The 16,298-nt window shown below is 41.5% G+C and overlaps 1 protein-coding gene across 1 annotated transcript in view; it reads right to left on the bottom strand.

Annotated features, from left to right (window-relative positions):
• The window catches only part of Ankrd13c (ankyrin repeat domain 13C), a 54,571-nt gene extending 38,544 nt beyond the window's left edge, over positions 1 to 16,027 (bottom strand). Inside the window, exons 1-2 of the mRNA XM_052730459.1 lie at positions 15,485 to 16,027; positions 3,960 to 4,001 (exon numbers count right to left, since the gene is read on the bottom strand). Coding sequence (XP_052586419.1) covers positions 3,960 to 4,001; positions 15,485 to 15,917 — 475 coding nt within the window. The 5' untranslated portion in view covers positions 15,918 to 16,027. The remainder of the gene's footprint in view (positions 1 to 3,959; positions 4,002 to 15,484) is intronic.
• Between the last annotated feature and the right edge of the window lie 271 nt (positions 16,028 to 16,298).

The raw sequence follows: 16,298 nt of genomic DNA, 5'->3' as shown, positions 1-16,298 counted from the left end.
TATCTACAATTCAGCTGAGCACGATGGTACATGCTTTTAATCTAAGCACTTGGGAGGCAGAGGCAGGTGGATTTCTGAGAGTTGTTTGGAGGCTAGCCTGGTCTGCACATTGACCAGCCAGGGCTACATGGTAAAATCCTGTCTCAAAACAAAAACAAACAAGAAAATATCTACAACCTAAAAAGACCCAAAGGAGAATTTACATATCTGTCATGTCAATGAAATGCTAATTATTTATTTCAGGAAGAAAAAAGAGTGCTTTCAAAAGAAACTACACTGAGGGCTGGAGAGATGGCTCAGATGTTAAGACCACTGGCTGCTCTTGCAGAGGTACTGAGTTCAATTCCCAGCAACCACATGGAGGCTCACAACCATCAATGATGAGATCTGGTGCCTTCTTCTGGAGTGCAGGCGTATACATGCAGGCAGAACACTGTATACATGATAAAAAATAAATAAATAAATAAATAAATAAATAAATAAATCTTTAATTTAAAAAAAAAAAAAGAACCACCGGATACCGTAGACCCTTATATCTTTGTTACAGTCAATTTATAGCACTATCCTCCCTCAGACCATCTACAGAACCTCTTTATGGAAGATATCACTCGTTCTTTATAAAGAGTTTTAATGTAGTCATATCTTAAACTTTGTTGTGCTCACAAGTCTGAGTTAATTATTACTAGGAAACTTTTTCCCAAATTGTGCTGTGCTTAAATATGTCTAAAATAAGCTAGTCAGGGTCAGACTCTCAAAGTCTGAACCAATACTGGCTGAGCGGTGTTGAACTGAATTACCCTCTTACCTCCCATGGATCATTACTCTGCTGTCCTCAGTGGTTACAGACTCACACACTCATGCACACATGCACCCACGAAATACTTAAGTGGCTACTATACGTATTTTTTATGTAGCTTTTTAGTGGTGGAGATGGTGGGTATGTGCTAGGCAAGCATCCCATTACTAAGCTATATCCCCAGCCATTTCTAACTTCTAGATACTGGAAACAGAAGTGAAGGAAGATAAGGTCTTATTTTCAGAACTTTTATCCTATGAGGGGGACAACAAGTCAATCAATTTTAAAAAATATACCAACTGTTGTGAAGGAAATAAAGATGTTACAGCCACATGACAGGGTAGGCTAAGGAAGAATGGCATTACTTCAGCATTATTCTTGGTGACAGAAGAATGACAACAGTAGAGAACTCTATTAGAATAACATAAATCAAATGTAGATATTTCATAAAGGCATTGAAGGAATTCTGCTTGAAGTACATGAGGATATGTGATATAGAAGGCTTATTTTGCAGGGTGTAATGGCTTACCCCTTTAATCCCAACACTCTCTGAGACAGAGTGTGGAGGCCACAAGGGTTTCCTAGTGAGATCTGAACTTGCTTTACGCAGCAGAGCTGCATTAGAGGATTGCTTGCCCATGCGCATGGTTACTAGGTGATTGGAAGGGTCTACACTTGGCTGAGCTGGGGGAGGTCTTTTGCTCTACCCCTTGGCATTCCTATAACTAGCCCTTTAGAGGAGATAGAAGGGGCCAGTGGATAAGGATCCAGGCCCTCCCCAGACTATCTTTTGTTTCTATCTATTTCTCTCTCCTCTATCCATCTATCTAATATCTCTTATCCCTCTCTCCTCAAGAGTATCCTGTTGTAAAATGTGGGAGCCAGTCTCCCAGCTGGGCTCCCACAACAGAGGCAGATAGATGCAAGTTGCAGGCTAGCTTGATCTACCACAGGGAATTCCAGGACAGTCAAGGCTATAGAGTGCAACTGTCTCAAAGAATGATTATTTTTCAATACACTGATAGCCAACTAAGTGTTCCTCATGGGTCGTAAGGATACACAGTTTCGTGTACACTGCTAGAGGACTGTGTGGTTCAAAGAGGAGCAATGACAGCAAGGGGACAGGAGTGAGGGGAATGATCAGAACACACAGAGGCAAAAAATAAGTTACTGCCAGTCAACAAGTGATGCAACCAGAGAAGGAGGTTACACCATCCAGTCAGTATACTGGACGGAGGAAAAGCTCTCAGAGAGCATTCATATGATGTCAAAGTGTCACTCTACGACTATTTATTAATTAGGGTAGAATGTCTGCAGCAGCTACATCTACAGATCATCACCAATCAAGTGAGAGAACTTAGAAACTAGCAGGGAAAAGCACAGGCAGCAAAGCACAGCAGGCAGTGCCTGCACTTTGGTGAACCCAAGCTGAGGGTGTGCTAAAAGGAAGGCATGAAGGTGAAAAGATCCCCTTCAGGTAATAAATATGGAATTAATTGTTTGCTTTGTAGACCAGGCTGGCCTTGAACTCACAGAGATCCGCCTGCCTCTGCCTCCCGAGTGCTGAGATTAAAAGCATGCACTACCACTGCCCGGCTGGAATTAATATTTTTTTATTTTATTTATTTTTTTAATATTTTTATAATACTATCAGAAGAAATGAAGAGAGACTTCGTGCTCATCTCTTAAAATTGTATTCCAAATGAGTCAATGTGTTTGCACTGAGAATATCAGCAAAAAAATTTTTTATTAATAATTTACTTATTTTTATTTTAAGTTCATTGGTGTTTTGCCTGCATGTATGTCTAGGTGAGTGTTGGATCCTAGAGTTACAGAGAGTTGTGAGCTGTCATTTGGGTGCTGGGAATTGAACCTGGGTCCTCTGGAAGAACAGTCAGTGCTCTTAAGTGCAGAGCCATCTCTCTAACCCACAAAAAAGTTTTTTTTTAAATGTATTTTGTTATTCGTGTGTGTGTGTGTGTGTGTGTGTGTGTGTGTGTGTGTGTGTGTGTGTGTGTGTGTGTGTGTATACCCATGGAGGCAAGAAGAATGCAGGACCTCTTGGAGCTGAAGTTATATCAAGCCCTAAAGAAAACTTTTAATTTAAAATATCTAATCTAAAAATATTTTTAAGGGGCTAAAGAGATGGCTCCATTGTTAAAAGCACTTCCTGCTCTTCCAGAGAACCTGGGTTCAGTTCTCAGTACCAATGTTGGGTAGCTCATAGTCACCTTTAACTCCAGTTCTAAGGAATCTGACCCCTCTTCTGGCCTCCAAGTGCACCAAGCATAAACATGGTACACAGGTATATGTGCAATCAAAACACATACACATAAAATAGAAAAAAAATTTAAATGTTTTCAAAACAGAATATCAACATTGTTTGTGGGTCCTGAATCATCTATTCAAGTCTTTCCCAAAATTCTTTGCACCAAGTGCCTATCTCTTAAAAAAACATTTGATTCTCCCACTCATGAAGAAGTGGGAATATCAAATAACTATGGGACACAACTCACCACAATGCTATGCTTGCCCAACTTCAAAGTCACAGCACATGCTAGTTCATCAAAGCTCTAGGGTAAATTGCCAGTTTTAGTAATTTGATTTTTCTTAAATGGATTTTACCTGGAAACTCTTTTCTTCTGGCTACTTATCATGATCCCCTGAAACTAATATTTTAAGTTTTTGGTTTTTTTTTAACATTTCTTCATTTTATTTTATGTGTGTTTTTGCCTGCATGTATGTCTGTGCACTATGTGGATGCCTGGTACCCACAGGTCCAAAGATGACATTAGATTCCCTGGAAATAGTGTTACAAACAGTTGTAAACCACTATGTGGGTAATAGGAACTGAACCAACAAGTGCTCTTAACCACTGAGCCATCTCTCTAGCCCTTGGCTAAATAATTTGTAATGACAAAACTGGGGCCATCAAGATGGCTCCCTGGGTGGAGACTCTTGCCACCAAACCTGATAACTTAACTTTGATCCCCAGGAACAATGTGGCAGAAGGAGAGAACCAACTTCCACAAGTTGTCCTTTGATTTCCATACACATGCAGAGACATGCATCAAGTCACATACATATAAACAAATGAATATAATGTTTTTTAATGACAAAACTGATGTGTGAGTGAAGTTAAACATTAAAAATATTTACTAACCTTTATTTCCTAACATCACAGCAAGATGTAAAGGAGTGTTTCCTAAAATTGAAAACAAAATTATATTAGAAGCCATAACAACATAAAAGGTTTTATTTAAATGTGGGTTCAGGATAGTTGTCAACAAACTTTAAGCAGAAATAACACTTTTGTTTTCTATGGCAAACTCAGAAGGGGGCAAAAGTGAAGCCCAGAGTACCTTTCCTGCCGTGCCCAAAGCAACCAGCAGGACATTCACTCTCTGAGATGTTCCCACAGGCTTCAGATTCCTTTTGTTGCTCATTTATCATACTAGTCTTTGTCCTTTTAGCAAATACTTCACATATCTATTCATGTGGGGACAGAAAACAGTAAGAATCAGTCCTAGTTCTCAAGCAGTTCACAGTTCTTTCACCTGTATGGGACAGCATTCTTCAATAACTCTTAAACACCAAGATATCAAGAAGCTCTTCAGGGAGCTGCAGAGATGGCTCCCTGTTAAGAGCACTGGCTGCTCTTCCAGAGGACCCCAGTTCAGTTCCTAGCACCTGTATGGTGGCTCACTACTATTGGTAACTACAGTTCCAGGGAATCTAATGCTCTCTTCTGGTGTGTGTGGGCATTGCACACGAGGTGTACATGCAAACTTGCAGGCAAACACTCATAACACATAAAATAAAAATACACAAAAATAAAAACTTCAAACTAAAAATAAAGGAAACTACTTTCCATAATAAGTAATATAAATGTGGTCACTGTACTGTGGTCCTGTAGGGAAATGCTTATGGTAAACTGGCAGGATGTTCTCAGCTCTTCTCACACTCTTGTATACAATCATTCCTTGGTACCCAAGGGTCAGTTCCAAAACTGCCCACTATAGACAACCTCCTATAAAAATGACCAATATCTGCCAATAATCCATGCATGGCTTCTGCATGCCTTATACCTGGAGACTATATATCTAAAGACCACACACATAGTAGCTATGCTAACTGTTTTGGGAAGTGATAAGAAGGAAAGTCTGTCAGCAACCAAAGAAAGATTTGTGGGTTCTCCGGACTATTCCAACTTTTCTATGGCTATGAAATATTTCAAAATAAAGTTTAAATTTCATTTTCAAAAAGCCCCCCCCCCAAAAAAAAACAACTCTCTTTTGGACTACTGAGATGGCTGGCTCAATAGTTAAAGGTGCTTGCCCCCAAGCCTGACAACCTGAGTTTGAATCCCAGGGACAGATATGGTGGAAGGAGAAAACTGATCTTTGTCCTTTGACCACACGTACACACACTGATAATAATTAAAAATTCTCTTTTCAGTACTTTTCCTCCCTAAAACACAAAAGATCTCTGCCTTTGGGATCACATCTAATTTTAGATCAACAGAATTTCCTTGTGGGTATGGTGAAGGCATGCCTGTAGTCATAGCAACAGTGAAGCAAAGGTAAGAGGATCATGAGTTCAAGGCTAGAATGAGCTTCATGTAGCTCTGTCTCAAAAAAATAAGACTTTTCCCTTTATTCTTTAAATATTCTCTAATTAATTGTTCTTATGTTCACTTTCAAATACAATGTACATAGTAGCCACATATTTTTATTTTTCATCTTTTCAATTTACTGCAATTCTATATTACTTATTTTTGAGTACATTTTCTACATCACTCTATTTTCTAATGTCAAGATATTTCTGCATTTAATTTACATGTCAAATGAAGGAACTACATTTAATTTGAAATTTCCAGTTTCTTTGTATACTGACTTATTTTCTTCAGTTTCAGAGAAATAATCCTTATAGTGAATTAATGAAAAATCAAGCAATTATTACCTAAATCTTTCTTCTGTTTCTCTCAGTATTATTATTAACATCTGTGACAATGACCTTTTTTCTTATAATGAATATTTTTCGCTGATATCAAAAAATGGACTTTATTTTCTGCTCACCCCTCCTGCAATGAAGAATTCAGGTTTCATAAGAGAGAAGGAAAAGCACTACCCTTCCCTCCGTTTCTCCTCCACTGGTTCAAGAGGATGAGCACCCTTAACCCCTCTAGCACTGTATCTAATATTCACAGCACTTTCCCGTGAGATTCTCTTCAGCAGAGAATTTAAGGAACTAGAAAAGTGAGGTTTGCTTTACAAAAGTCAAAGATAAAATAGTAAAAAAAAAAAAAAAAACTCTGAAAATTATTAAGCACTGATAAAAGGAATTAAGTAGCTAAATATAAAGAATACACCAAATTTACAGATCAGATTGTTATAATACACTCGAAACATTAGTTGGTCAAACACATCATTTTTTTTTCCTTCTGGGTTTTTCGAGACAGGGTCTCTGTGTAACCCTGGCTGTCCTGAAACTTAACTATGTAGACCAGGTTGGCCTTGAACTCAGATATCCGCCTGCCTCTGTCTCAAAGTGCTTAGATTGAAAGTGTTATGCCACCACGCCAAGCAGGTCAGATATATCTTTAGGTTTCCAGATTGGATGAACAAGTGGGTAGCACCATCCCGAGGAAGGGGCCCTGAAGTGAACAAAGGGGGTAAAGGAGAAAGCCCCTTGAATGTGGAAAGTCCCCTGTACTCTGCTTCCTGGTCCTCCAGACGTGAGCAAACAGTGCACACTCCTGCTGCCACAGCTATGAGCAGCCCCTGCCTTGCTACTCCCCAGCATGGGCACAAAATAAACCCTTTCTCCCTCAAATTGCTTCTCGGGTATGAAAGTAACTAATACGCCACCAATACTACTCAAGTTGGTGAAGTCAAAACAATCTCCAGGAAAATCCCCATTTTCTCATGAATTGACAAGCTGGTATTAAAATTCATATGAAAATTTCAAGGAACCCAGAACATTTTCAACTCAGAGTTGGCAAATGCCAAAGCTCTCCTGGAACCTAGCCACAGTTCATCTCTTGTGAATGGTTTATGGCTGCTCCCAGAACAGCCTGTAGAGCTGACAAACTAAGACATTCACTTGGTGCCCCTGAAGTAGGTGTTTACAGACCTGCTCTAACCAGCTACCTGCATTTGGCTTCCATGACAGAGCACCTTCCAGTCACACCAGACTTTCTAGAGACAATCACACTACATCGCTATTTAAATGGCCTCTCACAGCCAACTTTACTTAATTCTGGCATTACTGTATTTTATAATGCCAGGTTCATCAAAAAACAAAACTAAAACACCATATAACTAAACGTTATCATTCTGGGATATATATTAAAGCAGTGTTTCTCAACCTGTGGGTCTCAACCCCTTTGGGAGTCAAACAACCCTTTTCATAGGGGTCACCTAAAACCATTGGAAAATACAGATATCTACATAGTAGTTCATAACAATAGCAAAATTACTGTTATAAAGTAGCAACAAAAAAAATTTTACGGTTGGGGGGTCACCTCAACACTAGGAACTGTATTACAGGGTCTCAGCATTATGATTCTGTCCAGAGACGCCTGCACGCTTGTGTTTACGGAAATACAACAGTGAAGACAGAGTCAATAAAGTGTCCACCGAAACAAATGGACTTTGAAAATGGGCAGTGGAATACTACTTAACCAGTAAAGCTTTGCTCTTTTCTGGCAACATGGATAGAAGTAGTTAAGGGAAGGGAGATAACCTGGGAGCACCAAGACTGTTTTTGTGCTTGTGGAAGGTAGAAAAGCAAGTTACACAGCACAGAAAGACAAACCCTGGTGCTGTCACTCATCTACAGATGCTACAGGAGCTAATCCAGTACATACTAGAGGCTAGGAAGGGGAAGACCAGAGAAAAACAGTGAGAGTGGACAATGGTACCAAATATATCTGAGGTGTTGTCTGGCACAATAAGAAAGTGACAGTCTACAGCTATGATTCAGAGTAACTGGAGGTCAAAGTCTGAGGGTTTCCAAGACATAGAAAATGAAAACATCTAAGGAGATAGAAATGCTAGTTATGATGATTTGGTCATTGAACAATGCATGTATGTATCAAATTACAGTCATTTATTCCATAATTATGTGGAAATACTGTGCCAATGGGGGAAAATGCTTCTAAATAAGATTAGGACTTCTGAAAACTTTAAGTGCATTGTCCAAACTAATGACAAGAGCCCCTTACTTAAAATGTTTTAATTAAAAATATAAATTTCTCGGCTGGGTGGTGGTGGCGAACGCCTTTAATCCCAGCACTCGGAAGGCAGAGGTAGGCGGATCTCTGTGAGTTCAAGGCCAGCCTGGGCTACAAAGTGAGTTCCAGGAAAGGTGCAAAGCTACACAGAGAAACCCTGTCTCGAAAAACCTAAATAAATAAATAAATAAATAAATAAATAAATAAATTTCTTTAGCGTATGCCATAATAGAATGGAGCATATTTTAAGATCTGGTTCTGCATTTATTTAGGGATAAAACATTTTTACCTACCCTGAGCAAAGGATAGATTACCATCATCAAAAATAAAAGTTGTTTTGAAGTAAAAGAAGAAAATATATTTTACAAAGTCTCACTGTTGTAAAGGGAGTTTTCAGAGCCTTTTTAGATAGCTGAGAGAACTCTTTGACACTGTACTAAAACTCATGAAGTAATGATTTGTTAAAAGCATTTACAATGGGAAATCCAAATTCTGTCAAGATCTGTTACAGTGAAACACATTGGTTTCTCTTGTACTGTGGGCAGAATTTTTATTTTTTCTTTCAAAAGACACCTTTTGAAAGATTTATTTATGTATGTTATGTATGTGAGTGTTCTATTTGCATGTATGCCTGCATACATGAAGAGAGCAAGGGATCGCATTACAGATGGTTGTGAGCCATCAAGAGGTTGTTGGGAATTGAACTCAGGACCTCTGAAAGAGCAGCCAGTGCTCTTAACTACTGAGCCATCTCTCTAGCGCACTGTGGGTAGAATTTTTATGGTGTGTGTGTATGTGTGTGTGTGTGTGTGTGTGTGTGTGTGTGTGTGTGTGTGTGTGTTGGAAAGGACCAAACTTGGGGCTTCAAACACACTAGAGTCCAGTACTCTACCTCTGCACTCACTCCCAACCTGAGACATGATTACAGAATACATATCATCATGAAAAACACTATCTGGAAAAGGTTCATGGCCATCTAACACATTCCAATAGACAGTACCAAAACAGCATGTTGGATGTGACCAGAGCAGTGGCTGTAATAACTAGGAACCTGGGAAGCTTAAAAGGGCTGAGTTAAGTTTGCAAAATTCTAACTTTTATTTATTATTTACAAGCCTTATTCTTTTTGTTTGTTTGTTTTAGTTTTTCAAGAGTTTTCCTTTGTGTAGCCTTGTCTGTCCTGGAACTCACTCTGCAGACCAGGCTGGCCTCAAACTCACAGAGATCTACCTGCCTCTGCCTCCTGAGTGCTGGGATTAAAGTCGTAGGCCACCACCGCCTGGCTAATCCTTCTTCTTTTAATTAGCAGCAAGCATAGTTTTATGCTGAATGGGATCAAGCTTACTCCATTCATTACCAGAAAAAAAAAAAAAAATCAGCCAAATGTCTAAAATTGTCTATAACCTGTTTTTTCCCCCAAGAAAAAAATGTTGTTCTGTGGGGAAAGGGTATGTAGTTTAGCTCATAGTCAGTTTCAGAAATATTTTTCCCCCATTTCCCCTCGGCATGCAGAAGGGCATTGTACAAAGTGCCTGAATGGCAGCAAGAGTACCCAAAAGGCAAGCATTCAACAGGGCTTTTGTGCTCAGTGAACAGGCTAGCACACAGAAGGCAAGCAGTGACTTGTGTTATCATGAGACAGTTTTGATCTGTACACCCTAATCATAGAGCAAAGCAAAAAAATTACAATACCAGACTCAGCACAGCTCCAACTCTACAGACATATATCCAAGCTCAATTCAGCCAAGCAGGGAGAAATTCTCTCTCAAAAATACTACTACTGTAGCAAACATACAATACCCTATATCCACTCCACCCCTCACTTTTAGTAACAGCTATTTATGGTAACAGCTGTTCCATGAACCTGTGCCTTCATGGAGCAGCAGGGTGAGCCTTGCAACCACAGTCAGACTTCTGCTGAAAACCACCTGACTACATTCCCTGTTGCTACATACAGAAACCTTCACAGGGTCTCAGGAAGCTTGGCTGCCTCTCAAGTCTCCAAACTCCAGCCACATTTCCATTTCCTGACCACTTTATCACACATAGTGTTCTCCCTCTGAGTCCCTGATGGCAGTAACTTTGCATTTACTGTTTTCTGCTCGAAACTCTGTTCTAGACTGTTCTATTTAGCTCTCTCATTAGTGCCCCCCTCCCCACACACACTCAATATGACTCATTCATTAACAGTCACACCACACATTCACTAGTTTGTCTACTGTCTGGCATGCAACCCCACAAGAACAGGAATTGTGCTAGTCTGTTCACCTCTGCATCCCCAGCATCAAAAGCACATATATTAGAAGCTCCATGTTTATCTGTTGAATGAATAAATCAACCAATTTAAAAACAAAAACAAAACTAAAACAGAAGCCATTAAGAACCAAGAGACCAATCTCAAATCTGTTTTTACTCTCAAAAATACTTTCACTCTAGAACAAGGCAGATCTCTGATCTGTCCTTGAAAACCAACCAAAAGAAGCACATATAAGGACATGGTACAGGGGTTTCCTAGAATCCAGTACAATCCTGTAGAGCCTGCAGTAACTGCTGCAGATACGTGCAGACAAAACTCTAGCAGATCCAAGAGTCCAATAATCTCACCTCTACTGTACTGTAATGATAGGCAGCATTAATTGACCATCAAATTAAATCCTCAAAAAATCTACCTAAACCTCAAGAACAAGGAAGCTATTACAACCCACAGAAGACAGCCTGTCACACACCAGCCAACAGAATCAAAGGCAGAGTCACTAAATCTCCAAATACATCAGCAACTTCTCACAGCTATGAGCACTTCACACATCCTGTACTCTCACCATCAGTCACCTCAAAGTTACTAACAGTCAGGAAGATCTGATTAACTTAAGATGTTTAACAAGCAGAAAGTGTAATTCAAACCAAGTCTTCAATCTATTTCTACTATTTTCAATTCTGAAGTACTGAATAGTAAAATCACTTATTTCCATTACAAACACGAACTGTCCAAACTACTTAGGGCAAAAGTAACTCAGAAAAATCTTGACACTCAATGTAAAAGGCTAGACTATTCACATTTTTTGTTTTTTGAGACAAGGTTTCTCTGTGTAGTTTTGGTGCCTGTCCTGGATCTCACTCTGTAGACCAAGCTGGCCTCGAACTCAGAGATCCGCCTAGCTCTGCCTCCCGAGTACTGGGATTAAAGGTGTGCGCCACCACCCGGCGACTATGCATTTTTTAAAAATTTGCATTGTGTGTGTGTGTGTGTGTGTGTGTGTGTGTGTGCATGCAGGTATGTGTGCCCACAGCAGCATAACTCAGTGTTACATCCCCTAGAGTCAGAGTTACAGGCAGCTATGAGCTGCCCAACATGAATGCTGGGAATCAAACTCCAGACCTTCGTAAGAACAGCAAGTGCTCTTAACCACTGAGGCATCTCTCTGGTTCCTTAATCTTTAATTTCATATTAATGGGAAAAAACTAATTTATTTGAAGATGTAATAAAGATAAAAGGTATGGTATTTTCGTGTACTGTGGTGGTTTGAAAAAAAAAAAATGGCCCCCTAAGAAAGATCCTCTATTAGGAGGTTTGGTCGTGTTGGAGAAAGTATGTCATTGTGGAGGCAGACTTTAAGGTCTCATATATGCTCAAGCCACGCACAGTGAGACAGTTCACTTCCTGTTGCCTTTGGATCAAGATGTAAGGACTTTGGATCAAGATGTAAGCGTCATGTCTGACTGCATGCTGCCTTGCTTCCCGTCATAACAATAATGGACTAAATCTCTGAATTGTAAGTGAGCCATCCCAATTACATGTTTTCCTTTATAAGATTTACCATGGTCATGGTGCTTCTTCACAGCAATAGAAACCCTAACTAAGACATATACTTTTGATATATTATTTCTCTCCTATTCCCCAAAAACACATATCCCCAAGGCACAATCGCTTGGTATACTTGAACACAAGATGTATTTTATCATATTTAACCTTTAAAGTAATGTTTAAGGCCAGAATACAATTCTTCTGAACTTAATTAGCAGATGTATTTGACCAACATTTTATCAAGGAAAAAGCAATATACAACAAAAATTTATCAAAGAGCAGTCCAAACTGATGAGGCTAATGAACAATAAGCTTAAGAAGTGACAGACTAGACATCAACAAGCTGTCCACATAAAACAAGAGAAAAATAACAAAAGCAAAATGAAATACCTTAACTGTAGAGCATTATGTTTGAAAAGTAATTGCAAGCTGGGTGTGAGAATCTGAGGAAAATCTCAAGCTTTAGGATAGAGCTCAGACTACACAATGAGACCTGTCTCAAAAATTAGATTAGCAGGTGACAGACAAATGCAAGAAGGGATAAGAGAGAAAAACAGCAGATCACTTGAGAACAGGCATTAAAAAGTTTTTAATTGGGGCTAGAGATGGTTCAGTGGTTAAGAGCACTTGCTGCTCTTCCAGAGAACCCAAGTTTGGGTCCCAGCACCTATACCAGGCTGCTCACAACCAACTGCAGTTCAAGTTCCAGGGGAAATTATACCTCTGGCCTCTAAAGGCACCTGCACATGCACATACCCACATGGAGACAAACAACACACACACACACACACACACACCCCTACACAAAATAATAAAAATAGGCCAGATGTAGTGGTGCACACCTTTAATCCCAGCACTTGGCAGAGTCACGTGGGTCTCTATTAATTTTAGGCCAGCCTGATCAACACACTGAGCTCCAGAACAGCCAACCCTACATAGTGTGACCTTATCTCCAATAAATAAGTAAATATAAGTCTTTTTCTTAACCTTTAGGTCTTTTTGAAAATATAATTGATTTTTAATTTTTACTTAGGAGCATGTGTATGTCTATGTATACCACATGTGTTCAGGTTCCTGGGGGCTAGATGGATCCCCTGGCAATAGAAGTTGCAGGTGGCTGTGAATGGCCTGACATGGGTGATGGGAACTGGATTGGGTCCTCTGGAAAACCAGCAAATGATCTGAACCCTAGTGACACTTCTCCAGCCCTGTTTTGGTCTTGTACTGTGAGGCTGTGCTGCTGTGAAGCTTCTGTGCAAGGCCATCCCTGCCTGCATGGTGACTGCCTTGTCCTCACAGGGAAGATGAACAGAAAGTTTCTACAGTTTTAATTTACTTACTTAAAACACTGAGTATTTGCTATGTTTTAGGAACCACCTTAAACATTTCAGAGAGCACCTCCATATGACAAATGGCTACAGAAGATACCACTGACTGGAAAATAAGGTGCATGCCATAGCTCCTGCAAAGATTCTAAAGGGCCATCATGTGGATAAAAGGCCCAGTGTATGTATTTGTGCCATTCCACTAAGAAATTTAAAAACATGCAAAAAGTTCTACAAAAACTGAGAGCTATCTAGTGACAGAATCTTTCCACAAGGTCCTATATAAAGAATACAAGGCTCCTAACTGAAAAAATAAACTGGGGCTACAAACTTCTATTGTAAATACTAAGTGAGAAATATGGATTAAAAGACTCTACTACAAAACAAAACAAACGTTAGGACTGACTTTCCTGCAATACAGTGGGTCTCCAACAGAAATTCACAAAGAGGATGACATGAACTTAGGGATTCTAGCCATCATTTCTCCTTCCGTCCGTCTGTCCGTCCATCCGTCCGTCAGTTTTCTGAGACAGAGTTTTTCTGTATAGCCTTGGCTGTCTTGGAACTTGCTCTGTAGACCAGGCTGGCCTTGAACTCAGAGATCCTCCTGGAGGGCTGGAATTAAAGTTGTGGGCTACCACTGCCCAGCCATTATTTCTATTTCTAGCCTCATGGTTTCTATAGCATATGCAACCTTAGCAAAGTTTTGTGCCTCTCTGGACTCTTTTCTGATAGAAACCCAGTAAGAGCCTTTTAAGAAAATCATTTAACAATGTCCATTAAAAGTAGAAACACAGGGCTAGACTGAGTTGGTAAAATGCCTGCCACACACGCATAAGGACCTAAGTTTGAGTCCTGAAGAAAGTTGGGTGTGGTGGCATATGCCTGAAATCCCCGAGTTGTGGAAGCAAAGACAGGCACAAAGCACCTAGAGTAAAAGTAGCACTGCAGGAATGGTGAACAGGGAGCAAGCAAGATGGCTCTGTGTCACGTCCAAGCCTGACACCTGAGTTCAATCCTGAGACCCACACAATAAAGGTTAGGCGTGACTCTCACAAGCTGTCCTCAGATCTCCACATACAGGCACACAGAATTGACTGACTTGTTTGTAAGAGTTTAAGAGGGACATATAAAAGCATTGGGGAGCACAGCAGCAGCCTTCTTCCTTGATGAGAATGTGCAGGAGGCGGCACAGGTACACTTCACTGGCAGAGTCACTGGTTGCACTCATCACAAGTAATATAAAGGCATTTCATTTATGATAAACAATAGGTGGTGGCATTATGACCATAGTACTGTAAATTCAGAAAACAAGTGCAGTTACAAAACTACAAGAAAAAAATGTACTTATTTATTTTCTAATTTCACATAAGAAGCCTAGAAACCAATGAAATTCAGGGAGCTTATTTCACAGGTGGTATTGCACTAATGTGCAGTGCTATTTTGAGCAGTTTACCTTATAACTGCCATGTTAGGTTAAAAACAGCTGCCAACAATATTTGCTAACTATTTTAAGTTTAAAATGGCCTGTTATTAAATTGTTGAAAAATAGTATCACCATTCACATTAGTTTGAACCATTTACGATTACACAAGGTCTTAGGCACAATCCCCAGCACCACGAAAAAAAAAAAATGGATGCAAATAAATCTTAAAACTCCTTGTTGTTTAAAGGGGGAAAAATCAGCTGACAAGATGAGACCAAAAGATATCGTTCAGTACCAAATATACTATGCTTTCTCAAACATACTGCTAAGACAAGACTTTACTATGAAAATTATAGTACTGACTTTAGTCTCAGTCCAGATGAAACATTGTTCCTAGTGTGAAAAAGGCAATAAAAAGAAACAGCTACTGAGAAGTCTCTTCAATTGCTTTGGGAAATCAAATGTCGACGCATTTCTGTGAAACTTTCAAAAATCAGTGTTTTAAGTTTCCTGAAAACAAGAAAAAAAAAAAAAAGACAGCACGGTGACAAATACAATTCACACCTAGCAGCACTGGGTGATAAAGACTGACAATATACATGTTCAAAGTTAAAGCTCCAGGAAGGAAGGGCAGGCAATGAAAGACAGTTCCCAAAACCAAGAAGACCTGCCTGGATGTGAGCTAGCCTGACTTTTGGCACACGAAAGGCCTGCCGCAGAGACCGGGCAACTTATCCCAAGATGCTGAGGTGGACAAGAAAGTAACATCCCTTCTGCACCCAAACTCCTAACCCCGGCACGCTGAAGCTAAAAGAGGTGCGCTGCGAGCGGGCCGGAGCCCAGAACCCCGAGGCCGACCCCCAGGGAATGGAAAACCGGCAAAGCTGGCAGAGCTCACCGTGATTATCTTTCTGTCCGATATTGTGCGTGCGGATGAGCGAGGACAGTCTCCTCACGTCCCCCTTAAAAACGCACTCGTGCACCGGGTAGAGCGAGGGGCAGCTGCCTCCGTCTGCGACCACAGCCACGGGGTTGCTGCCCAGGCAGGCCGGGGCCGGGCAGGTGGCGGTCACCGCGTTGTGTTGCAGCGGGGCCGGGGCGCCGGGGCCGGGCGCAGCAGGCGCCTTCAGCTGCAGCCGGTGGTGGTGGTGGCTGAAGATCTTATGGCAGGCCTTGCCGCCCTTGCCGCTGCCGCCCGCGCCGCTTCTGCCCCCCGTGAAGGCGCCGCCGAGAGCGGCCGTCGCCTCCTCCTCGCAGGGCTCCAGCACGTCCCCGTCCTCTTTGCTGGGCTTGTGGTCCCTCCGCAGGGAGCGGATCTTCTCCCCGGTCATCGCCGCCGCGGCGCGCAGGGCGGGCTCCGGGAAGCTCACCGCGGGCCGAGCCGGAGCGGCGGCGGCGCCGGGCGATTACAGAGGCGGCCGCGACCCTCGCGCGCAGCATGAACTCCCGGGGAGACCGCGGGCCCGCGACACGCGCATCTCCCGAAGGCAGCGGCCCTCGTCTGAGACGAGGAAAGCCGCGGCTCGGGAGCCCACCTCACGACGCCGGGCGCCGCCGAGGCCGCCTCCTCACACAGAAAGACCCGGCGCAGCCATCTTGCCCCGGCTCCTCTCGCGAGAGCTCCGGAGAAAACGCCGCGGTAAGTTAGCGGGCCCTCCTGCACTAGCGCCTTTGTCCGGGCAGCGCCCGCACTCCCCTAGCACAGGGTTCCC

Source organism: Peromyscus californicus, unplaced genomic scaffold (assembly GCF_007827085.1).
Source record: "Peromyscus californicus insignis strain IS unplaced genomic scaffold, ASM782708v3 Scaffold_9__1_contigs__length_137607984, whole genome shotgun sequence".
NCBI classification, from domain to species: Eukaryota; Metazoa; Chordata; class Mammalia; order Rodentia; family Cricetidae; genus Peromyscus; species Peromyscus californicus.
Note: the sequence above shows the minus strand (reverse complement) of the source record. Positions and strands in the feature narration are given on the sequence as shown.